The sequence below is a fragment of the Zootoca vivipara genome, chromosome 11 (genome assembly GCF_965207765.1).
Source record: "Zootoca vivipara chromosome 11, rZooViv2.hap1.1, whole genome shotgun sequence".
Taxonomy (NCBI): Eukaryota; Metazoa; Chordata; class Lepidosauria; order Squamata; family Lacertidae; genus Zootoca; species Zootoca vivipara.
In genome coordinates this window covers 6317714-6329851 of record NC_142594.1, presented here as the reverse complement: position 1 = coordinate 6329851, position 12138 = coordinate 6317714, and the positions used below count along the sequence as shown (strand labels likewise).

The window sequence follows — 12138 nt, the reverse complement described above, 5'->3', positions numbered from 1 at the left end:
TATTTTGGTGGCATTTGAACCCCATGTACATTAAGCAGATTGTTTAAATATATAAGAAACCGAATCCGATCTGAGCAACTTGAATTGAAGCAGAACAACAACAAGCCCTTGGTGATATTAGGAGTCCAGATTTCTTCACAGGATATAAAATATCCTGTCCTTTAAAACTTTATTTCTTTCTTACAGCAGAAGTCCAAATGCCATCTTTAAAAATAGAATATCTGAATATATTTTAAAAATTACTTTTATATTAAACATACCTCTGAGGTCAGGTTCCTAAGAGTGGCATTTGCAGACATCCAGCCAACGCATGGAGCAGACTGTGTGAATGTGGAAAGATTTAAATATTTGTATGTGTAAAATAACAACAACAACTGTCTATTCACCTTTCCTCTGAAGATCACAGGGTTGTTTATTATTATTACTACACACACACACACACACACACACACACACCATAGTAACAAACAAAAATAATAGCCCCACACAGACAAATAGTTTAAAAGACCATAGATTGTTTAATTAGCCAAAGGGAGAAGAGGAATGTTTTTGCCTTGCACCTAAAGATATGTAATGAAGGCAGCAGGAGACAAAACCTCCATTAACTGGAAGGCTGGAGATGTTATCAAAAACACTGCATGCATTTTTTAAAACAAAGTGTTGCCGTTTCAGACCTAGGCAGGCAGGAAACACAGAGTGAAGGAGATAATTCAGATTAACAACTGAAATTCAGAAAACAGGTCTTCTTAATAGATGAAGACTCAATTGTCTGTAATCTCTGGCATGTTTGAAGAACTTTACACCTGTTTGGAGCACTAAAACTCAGGGATGGCCTACAAGAACTTGGGTGCCCTAAACAAAATATTGAAATGAGATCCCCCTTCTTCTCCCCCAGTTAAGTTTGGATCCTGTCATCACTCCAGGACTTCACCTATTCAATTTGTCCTTGGGGCTTGTTGGTCCCAACAGACTTGCTTTTGCCCTGGGCAACACTTTGGAAAGAAACAGCAAGGCATGAGGACTTGAAGGGGAATCCGACATAAATCTCCTTCCGTTTGCTGCTTCTTCGAAGTTCCACCTTGCGATAAGGCCAGCCCTGTCTAAAAGCCTAGAGATTAGCTCACACTCTATACTTGCTACATAAGGTAAAGGTAAAGGGACCCCTGACCATTAGGTCCAGTCGTGACCGACTCTGGGGTTGCGGCACTCATCTCACATTATTGGCCGAGGGAGCCGGCGTAAAGCTTCCAGGTCATGTGGCCAGCATGACAAAGCCGCTTCTGGCAAACCAGAGCAGCACATGGAAACGCCGTTTACCTTCCCGCTGTAGCAGTTCCTATTTATCTACTTGCACTTTGAGATTTCGAACTGCTAGGTTGGCAGGAGCTGGGACCGAGCAACGGGAGCCCACCCCGCCGTAGAGATTTGAACTGCCGACCTTCTGATCGGCAAGCCCTAGGCTTTGTGGTTTAACCCACAGCGCCACCTGCTACATAGTTACATGCCTAATTACTTTACGCCAGGGGTCAGCAACCTTTTTCAGCCGTGGGCTGGTCCACGTCCCTCAGACCTTGTGGTGGACTGGACTATATTTTGGAAAAAAGGTAATGAACGAATTCCTATGCCCCACAAATAACCCAGAGATGCATTTTAAATAAAAGGACACATTCTACCCCTGGGCCTTAGGTTGCCTACCCCTGCTTTACGCTCTTCCTAAAGGAAGGTTCGTTTACGAACCTCACGAACTTCCACCACAACTAGATGTCAAACCAACAGAATGCATCACCTTTCATACTCGGCTTTTTCCAGCCCAAGATGTAATTGCATTGGACATCGAGGCAACTTACCTGTAGACAGCTGAGAAACGAGTAAAAATGTTCGTACGTGACATCTTTGTTCAACTGGCCTGGAAAACAGAAATAATTTCAAAACTGACCACGTGAAAACATATGTCCCTTGCGGGAAACACATTAGAAATCTGCCTGGCGAGAGCATTTGAGTGAACGTGTTTGGGCTTAACTCAGGTAGAGGAAGCTCACTTCTGTCCTTCGCATGGTGAGCGTGAAAATCTCAAGAGATTCTCATTGTGTTCAGTGCTTAGAAGCATCCCTACAGCTGGGAGGCTTCCATTATCAACACACAAAGGTCAGAAGTGGAGTTGTGGGAGAAGGGGACATTGCGGGTTGGTTTGCACCCCCCACCCCAAGTCTACATGCATGAAAAAGGCTAAGAAGGCAACGGTGACAAAACTAGGTATAAGGCAATTAATAGTGGTTTGTCTCATTATTGGATCTGTAATCTACAGCAGCTCTATTCAGGCTTCTTTAGTTTTAGCTAAAAGCTATGCACAAAAGCCTAGTGCTTGTTTGGTTTACCGTCCAGCTTTCCTCCAATGTTTTGGGATAAGCTAAGGTTCATAAGGCCTTTTATGCTCTCCACAACTTTGTGAAGCAAAGCTGAGCAGTATGATTTGCCCAAGTTCACTCAGACACTTGCACAGCTATGTAAGGATTCAAAATGAGCTCTCTTTGGCTCCATTCATATATATGCCTTTTGTAACTGCTGCAGCAAATAAACTCCTTCAGGATTCACACAATGTATTTGCAATACACTATATAGCAGGCATAGGACCCAGGTGGCGCTGTGGGTTTAAAAGCACATCAGTGTAAGTAGATAAATAGGTACTGCTGCAGTGGGAAAGTAAACGGCGTTTCTGTGCACTCTTGGTTCTGCCACAGTGTTCCGTTATGCCAGAAGCGGTTTAGTCATGCTGGCCACATGACCCAGAAAGCTGTCTGTGGACAAACGCTGGCTCCCTCGGCCTGAAAGCGAGATGAGCGCCGCAACCCCATAGTCGCCTTCGACTGGACTTAACCACCCAGGGGTCCTTTACCTTACCTTTACCTTACTCTGGTTGAATCATGTCCTACTTCCTGGAGAAGAATAGAACTCGGCTAATTTTGCTCAAGGCAGGGTGTGTCTTACATACAGTGGGAAAGTGAACTGACCTTAACAATTTGCTGCAGCTAATACATTTACAATGGGACCCAGGTGGCGCTGTGGGTTAAACCACAGAGCCTAGGGCTTGCTGATCAGAAGGTAGGTGGTTCGAATCCCTGCAATGGGGTGAGCTCCCGTTGCTTTGTCGCAGCTCCTGCCCACCTAGCAGTTCAAAAGCACATCAAAGTGCAAGTAGATAAATAGGGACCGCTCCTGCGGGAAGGTAAACGGTGTTTCCGTGCGCTGCTCTGGTTCTCCAGAAGCAGCTTTGTCATGCTGGCCACATGACCCGGAAGCTGTCAGCGGACAAACGCCGGCTCCCTCGGCCTATAGAGCGAGATGAGCGCCACAACCCGAGTCGAACACGACTGGACCTGATGGTCAGGGGCCCCTTTACCTTATATAGCAGGCATAGGCAAAGTCGGCCCTCCAGATGTTTTGGGACTACAACTCCCATGATCCCTAGCTAGCAGGACCAGTGGTCAGGGATGATGGGAACTGTAGTCTCAAAACACCTGGAGGGCCGACTTTGCCTATGCCTGCTATATAGGCTACCATATGCTTTATTGCTGCCCCTTCACATCTGTGTCTCAAGTCACATTGCACACGCACACATACATACACACACACACACACACACACACGGTGAAGGCAAATATAAAACTGCAACATCAAATTTCCACAGTCAACTCACTCTCTGCCTTGTCTTCTTTTCTTCTGCATATACACCTTTCCCACCTCTATTCTCAGCTATTAAGCTAACAAGAGATCAGCGTCACATACTATTCCGTTCAAATCCCAGGGTTGAGTGACTGATGCTTTACCCATTAACAAGCCTTTCACTCTCCAAAACCAATCCAGCTTTTTCACATCAAGGAGGAAGATTAATGATGACTGTGTGCAATCATGGCTTTCGTTTTTTTTTACCTCACATAGGTGGAAATAATGCATTCTGTCACATAAAGAAACACACACCGCACTTCTTCTGTCCAGGTGACCTACATTCAAGTATTGTTAAACTCACATCAGGCTTCCCATAAAACATGCTCTATATTAAGAAATGTTCATATTTGATCATTTGTCTCGTAGTTTTTTCTCCTTCTCGGATCAAGATAATGAATTACAGTATCTTAAGCTAAACTCCTACATGCCTTAGCAGAGAATAAATCCCACTGAATTCAGGGCACCCAGTTGGGAGTGCTAAAATTAAAGACTGTGTTTTAGCACTCCCAACTGGGTGCCCTGAATTCAGTGGGACTTATTCCCTGGTAAGGCATGTAGGAGTTCGCTTAAGATACTGTAATTCATTATCTTGGGAGTGCTAAAATAAAAAGCAGTCTGCCTTTGACACAATTGGGAAGAGAGACATGGAGTTCAGATAGTGTAAAACATTTAAAGTTGAGTAAGAAATAATACAAAAGAGCGGGGAGATTTATTTATGTTTTGCCAAAGAAGGTGGAATTTTCAGCTATGACCACAAAAATTGTAATCGCCAAAGCCCAAACCAAGTTGTCCTTTATATATCTTCAGTACAGTATACCCACTATCTAGTACAGGCATCCCTAAACTTTGGCCCTCCAGATGTTTTGGACTACAATTCCCATCATCCCTGACCACTGGTCCTGTTAGCTAGGGATCATGGGAGTTGTAGGCCAAAACATCTGGAGGGCCGCAGTTTGGGGATGCCTGATCTAGTATAAAGCTGGACAATGTGCTTTCACTGAAAGGAGGAGGAGGAGGAGGAGAACCTCAAATTTTGCAACTCGCACAAATCTGAGGGTCCCAGAAGAGCCATGTGGTGAATGAACTGGCACTCAGAATCCCAGCGCTGCCATTTCATAGCACCTCCGCAACATCATCACATCTAAGAAAGAACGTTGGCATATTTACCAAGAGGATGGAATCTATCGTGCAAGTTATCCCACAGAAAGCGACCGTCTGCCAAACCGGTTAAAAGCACATGGCTCCCTTTGGGAAGGAGGCCGTTTAGATATTGCAGAGCCTGCATAACATTGGTGCGCATTTGCTCGGGCCGCGTCATGTGTTCAACAGTGTCAGGATACCTAAGAAAGAAAGAAAACCACACGGTGCTTAGCAAGCCACAGCAAGAGCAATATGGCTAAATGGTCTCCTGTTTGGCTACGCTTTGGGTGGTCTGTTTGGATGCGTTAAGCTTGGGCGAGATCAGCTTGCATGACTTGTGAGTCAGCTGCTTGGTCCTCCCCATTCTTGCAGTTCTCCAGGCAGTTGTCAAGACTAGGAGGGTTACTGAACCCCAGCAGCTGCCATAAGTGGCTGGCAAGCTTTGAGAAATGATGGATCATCAAGCCCCCCCCAAATATAGTCCGGACCACCACATGTTCTGAGCAACGGTGGACCAGCCCACAGCTGAAAAAGGTTGCCAACCCCTGGACTAGACTGTCACGGTCCGGTCGGTGGGCGATTGAAGCCCTGACTGAGGACATCAGGACCAGAGGCAAGATGGTGATGTAGAAGCAGGAACAGGTGCAGGGCTGAGGGTCCAGCAGCAGGCAGTCGCAGGGTCAAGGAGCAAGGCAGAGGCGAAGGTTTGGGAGTCAAGGAGCAAGGCGTCGGCAAGGCAAGGGTCCAAGGGTCGAGGATCAAGGCGTCGGCAAGGCAAGGGTCCAAGGAGCAAGAGGCCAGAGGCAACCAGGCAGGGGTAGCGTTGCTGTGGCAAAGAGCTGAAGGGAAATGCTGAGCTTTTATCCCTCCCAGCTCCTGCCACCAGGTGCAGTGAGGTATCAAGTGGCCTCACCTGAGTGGCCACTCCTTGCTTCTCCAGCACAAGCTGAGGCAGGCCCCAGTCCTGCAAAGCACTACAGGCCCCAGAGCCTGACTCCTGCCCATACTCCTGACATAGATGGTTGATTGGGGCCATTCTGACCCCGTGATTCCATGCAGAATTTCAAGAATTTAGTTGTGACTCATGTGTCCCAACAAAGCTGTGATGTATCCTTGTTAAGAAGCAATGGTTCTGAAAGATTAAAAGTTAAATATTGACATGTGTCTCCATCTGTGGGTGCACAGTGTCTCACAGCGGTTAACAGAAGCCCTTAGAAGATCAAGCATTTTCAGAACTGGGGAGCTTGGGCAGAGAAGCCTCTATCATGGCTGATTTACCATTAAGGGAGTTTAATCTTTTTTCCTGTTATTTCTTTCAGTTGTCCCTCATTTCAAAGCACAGATTGCCTCTGGCCCCAATCAGTCAGCTCTTGTTTCCTTCTTGTTATCATGCCTTTATGTCACAGATAAAATACAGCAGTGGGAAAAGAAAGCTGCAGAGATGATCAGTTAGTGGAAAAACAGCAAATCTCACAATTTTGCTTGCTTCCCTCCTCCCTTAAAAAAACTTAGAACCCCACTGTGCATTCATTTTTTCCCATGTTTCTTTTTTATTATTATTTCGCTGTCCTACATTTGTGCCTTGGTAGGCTGTGAGATATGTACCATCTGTCTATATTTTTGTACATCCTCCTCATTTGGACATTGCAATTTGAGTTCTGCTGGGAAAGCACATGATTCGCCAATTTCATTATCTCTGTCACTTACAAATGCCTGTATTTCTCAATCTCTCACTTGCCACCTTGGCATGAAATATTGGCAGTTAACTGTGCTTTGGCTGAGGTGTGATTCTGCAGTGCAAGAGCTTACAGCATTTACTTCAGCTAGAAACAGAGGCCAGAATTAGACCAGGATAGGGATGCATTATCCCAATCAAAATGGCTCTAAATACCAGTTTAATAGGATAGTGAAATACTGTCACTTATTAATTAAAACAACCACCATTTTTAAAGGAAAAAAACCAGCAACCGGTATCTGTTATGAATGCTTCTGTTTCACTATATCTGCATATTAATTTCTGGATGATGAATGCATAGTTTGATATCCAAAAAAAATACACCTCTGTTTTGTGAGTTGGCAAAGATTCTGATGGCGGGTTTAGGGGAAAGTGCTGTAGACATTCGAGTGGACTTTTACAGATCCAATATTTCATTGCATGCCCCTTCCCCCTCTTTTCCCTGTACAGTGGTACCTCTACTTACGAATTTAATGTGTTCCGAACACACATTTGTAAGTCGAAAAAAATTGTAAGTCGAATCCCATAGGAATGCATTGGGAGAAAAAATTCGTAAGTAGAAGCAACCCTATCTAAAAATTCGTAAGTAGAAAAAATCCTATCCAAACTGCATCCAAGATGGCGGACGGAGCTCCATTCATAAGTAGAAACATTCGTAAGTAGAGTTATTCGTAAGTAGAGCTACCAATGTACTACCGTATTTTCCCAACAGATTTATCCCAGTGCTTTTTCAAAGGAAGTTATCGTCATGAAAAGTAAAAGGAACCAGCCAACAGCTTCCCTTGAGACCACAGCTAGACTTGAACAAGGGCAAACATTAAGGTTTCATTCTTTTGCGGAATAAGATACATTTTCTTTCTGATACAAAGGTCTGGGATTCTTGTGGAACTCGTGCAGTTTCAAAACTTAGGCACTAACAGCATATTAAAACCATTCAAATGGAAGTAAGAATTTAAAAAAAAAAAAACAACCAGAAAGACAAAGCAAGAAAGAATTGATAGCACAACTTGCTGGAGTAACATTTGTGAGATATTGCAGGGAGAGGGTAAGGTAGGCACTTGTGTCTGGGGGAAAAACTCCTCTTGTCACATTAATGGTGCAAATGGACAATATGGTATTAACACAGGCCATATATTTAAATGTCAATTTTCCCAAGGGAGGGTGAAAGAAAAGCAACAGGATTAGATACTCCATTCTGAGTTTTGGTATAGTGAACGCAAGAGCTTGGTACAGTATTTCACATTATTTTTCCTTCATTTATTTCCATTCAGGATACCATGGAAGTACACTGCAGCTCAGCCAATGCCAAGCCTTACTGACTAGTTATTTAGACTCACAATATCGAGCTTTTGACATAGTATCAAACCACTGCACAATGTACTACTACTACCACTGCTGCTATTATTATTATTATTATTATTATTATTATTATTATTATTATTAAACTGCTTCTACTTGTGGGCTGCCTGTCATTTATACATAGCTGCCAAGTCCGGGTCGTAAAGATCCGGGATCGGCAGTGCGCGCATGACCGGAAGTTGCGTGACGCAACTTCCGGTGGCGCTTCGCCCTTCTATGGGCATCAGAAAATGGCGGTGCCGGCGCCGGAAGTCGCTTCCGCGCATGACCGGAAACACGTAAAAGCGACTTCCGGCGCCGGCACCGCCATTTTCTGATGCCCATAGAAGGGCGAAGCGCCACCGGAAGTCGCGTCACGCAACTTCCGGTCATGCGCGGAAGTGACTTCCGGCGCCTGCGCCGCCATTTTCTGGTGCCCATAGAAGGGCAAGCGGCACCAGAAAAATGGCCGGGTAATTCTCCTCCATTCATAGCTGCCAAGTGTCCCGATTTAAGGGACAATACCGGGATTTTCCGCTAAACGGGAGACCGCCGGGAAACGGTAAGAAAAAAGGGGTTTTCCCGGCGGATACGGGATACTTGGCAGCTATGCATTTATATGACCTGGCAATCTCATGGCTGACACATTCCCACTAAATATGAATTTATTTGGCAACATTAATGAATATTTGGATACAAATATTAAGCTTGTATTGCACTATAGAATATATTTTACGCCACTCATTCTTTCTAAAGCTTTCTACGATTATTACAATTATTATTTCATTATAGCTTTATTATTTCTGTTTATGACTGTCTTTAGTACTACTTTAGTTTGATGTTTTGTTCGTTGGAGTAATTTCTCTAACAAAAAGTAGTAGCAGTATTTCAGCAGAACAAAATGACTGAAATGCCCATAGCCAGGGAACATCCTGCAAAAATAGTCATAAACTATCCTTCCCCCATCTCTCCACCTGTCTCTCTCTCTGCAGAAGTAAACAATTTAGTTATAAAAGCAGTAGAATGCATACATGCACAAACAATTTAAATATACCAGAATGTACACATGAGCACGCCAACAAGATCCAGATAATTCTATCAAGGATGTTACACAAATGAAAATGTACCCTGAATATATTGGTTCTTACACCTGTTTAACTATCATGCTTTTTACATTCAGTGGTACCTTGGTTTATGAACTTAATGCATTCCGGAAGTCCGTTCTTAAACCAAAGCATTCTTAAACCAAGGCGTGCTTTCCCATAGCAGCGGGGGACTCAATTTACAAATGGAACACACTCAACAGGAAGCGGAACATGTTCTGCTTCCAAGGCAAAGTTCACAAACCAAAACACCTACTTCCGGGTTTGCAGCGTTCTTAATCCAAGTTGTTCATAAACTGAGCGGTTCTTAAACCAAGGTACCACTGTATATTCCCCCCTCCCCCGAGAAACCTCAATATTGTTGTTTAGAGAATTATAGTTTCCGGAGTTCTCTGGGAAGGGGGAATGACTATTAAATTAGTTTAAGTGTAATGGAGATGTACCCAATGTTATATTTTCTTAAAACCTTACCCATTGCAGACGTCATTTCCAATCATTGAAAAGATAACGAATGCAGGCTTGTCAAACTGTTGACTCCTTGCCAAGCTGGAAATAAAAGATAAACGAAAGCTCAATCTTAAAATTCTACCCACAGCATGAACAATTCTCTCTGGGCTGTATCTAACTCAGAGCAGATCCAATGAAATCAATGGACATGTCTAACCTAGGTCCACTGATTTAAGTAGGTCTACTCTGAGTATGACTTAGATAGAACCCTCTCTTTTCCTCTATAATAACATACAGTACGTTCCTATTACACATAACTTACTAATGCAATATAATTTTATAGGGGTTTACAGCAAGTAGATGAGGCTTTAAAATCAGGGTGCTCGTCAATATAATCAATGACAACTGGTGATGGCAATGAGAATAATAGAATCAAAGAATTGTAGAGTTGGAAGGGATCCTGGGGGTCTTCTAGTCCAACCCCCTGCAAGGCAGTTATCCTGCCCACAGCCATCCTTGGGTGACCTTGAACCTTCCCATTAACAGCCAGATGCACTCACCCATTCTGCCATGGGGGGGGGACACTTAGTTTTTCTTTAACATAGCAGCTACTTATAGTAAGCGGTTACTTACTATGTGCATGTTTACTATGACATATACACAGCTTTCCCAATAGGGACCTGGGAAGGTCACACCACCAGTTATAGGAGCCAGGGGTCTAGGGGTCTCCTAGGGGTCTAGGGGTCTTTGTCCCCCAATAAAATATTTGTGGGGCCCAAGGGCCTCCAAAGTTGACAAGCATTGTCATTCAAATGTGTGCACCGTGTCATGTGATTATGTGGGGTGGGGCTTCTTACCTCCCCCCCCTATTTTATTCAAGCTGGCACCGCTGCCATCTAATTCAGTATTGTCAACTGTGCAGGGCCGGCTCTACGGCCAGGCTGGGTGGCGCTCCACCACACAGCAAGCCCGCCCGCCTGCCCGTCACACAGCAGCGCCCTCGGCAACCGCGCTGCACGCTGAGCCCGGCCACCCACCCGCAGTGCTGGAAAACGGGGCGGCGGGGAGCGGCGGAGGGATCCGTCACACCACGGCGCCAGGGCGCCAAAGGTGCTTAAGACGGCCCTGCAACTGTGTCTGGCAGTAGTACTCCAGGGATTCAAGCAGCAGCTTTTCCCCAACTACCCTGGAGATGCAAGGGGTTGAGCCTTGCTCCTTCTGCAGGCAAAGCAGTTGCTCAACCACTGAGCTTTGGCCCTTCCCCAAATAGATTTAGGCAAAGGAACTCTCAAGCTACTTCAGAGACGAAAACTACTAGTTGGGATGGCTTTAACACATTAGACGTTAAACCATTAAATATGAAAAGGATTGGACAAATTGGGCAACTATTGTCATGTTAGCCAAATGGAATCTCAGCCTCTGAATGTTTGCATAGTGCACCTGGACTTTCAAGTAGCAAAGTGACGGTGGTGTAGCTGGGGCGTTGCATTGTCCTGCAGGCAGCTAGCTATTTAAACGATGGATCAAATAGTTCAAATCCCCCATTAACTATTTACCTCTTTACAAGCTCTAGGACGTTGTTCGAAGAGCCGCCTAGATGATCAAAGGCAATGAATAAAAGAGAGTTTTACACAGCTGAAGTAACAAGACTTGTAACAGGCATGAAACATCCGATGAAATAAGGTCCCCTTGAAATTGGTGAGATTTGAGTGAATAGTGATTAACTTGGGGGGGGGGGTCATGTCTGGCTGGAAAACTGGACCTACTATTTCCCAATTAAGTTGGCTTATTTCCCATAAGCCACTAGGGTTCTCAGGCAGCAACCCAGATACCCCTCCCTGCAGCTTTACATCAACCAGGCAAGCAAGAGGTAAGGCTGCACTTTCTCCTTTGCTTACCCCCCCCCCCAGGTCATGTCACCCATCTCTTCCCAGCGGTTGTGCAGCAAACCCGAAGTACTGCTGACTATGGCAGACAGGAAAGGCAGATGAAAGAACCTGAGGGAATCAGTTGAGAGAAACTATGGAGCCTCAGTTGACAGTAAACTGAAGATACAGGGTAGAATGTACCCCTTTCCATTACAATCTATCAGCCTGTATCACAATGACCGTAATAAACAGTCTCTGATCATCAGCCCCAAGTTGTCCATCGCCTATTCTCAAGGCACATTTGCAAATGTATTTTGCAACCTGCAGGCAATTATTTTGCTGAAAAGCCATGGCAAACATTATCATACCTGCCAAGTTGCTGCCAGAGAAATAAGGGACCGGGCCGGAAGTAGCAGACCGGAAGTAGCGCTGCCGCCATTTTGGAACTGGGCGGAGCATGCTCAGAAGTGACTTTTGATACTGCTTTGCCCAGTTCCAAAATGGCCGCCGCGCCAGAATAAACCGGGGAAAAACAAAAAAAAAATTCGTTTTTTCAGCTAGGAACAGCTGGAACAACGGGGATTTCCCGGGGAAAACGGGAGACTTGGCAGCTATGCATTATTAAAACCAAGTATTTAGGGGTTTGCCCTAGAAGGCTTTGCACATTTGCAACCTGTGTAGAAAGTCAGTCATGGATGAATGGACGGGGAGGTAGTCAGACAGACAGAAGCTTGGCAGGGAATGAGAAAAGATACCGTTAGACTTGTATGTTAGAACAATCTGG

At 44.8% G+C, this 12138-nt stretch overlaps 1 protein-coding gene across 1 annotated transcript in view; it reads right to left on the bottom strand.

The window, feature by feature from the left end:
* Window positions 1-12138, bottom strand: part of AOAH (acyloxyacyl hydrolase) — a 106086-nt gene that overhangs the window by 17376 nt on the left and 76572 nt on the right. Inside the window, exons 15-19 of the mRNA XM_035129543.3 lie at window positions 11043-11079; window positions 9511-9585; window positions 4891-5063; window positions 1848-1906; window positions 261-320 (exon numbers count right to left, since the gene is read on the bottom strand). Of these exons, the coding sequence (XP_034985434.3) occupies window positions 261-320; window positions 1848-1906; window positions 4891-5063; window positions 9511-9585; window positions 11043-11079 (404 nt within the window). The remainder of the gene's footprint in view (window positions 1-260; window positions 321-1847; window positions 1907-4890; window positions 5064-9510; window positions 9586-11042; window positions 11080-12138) is intronic.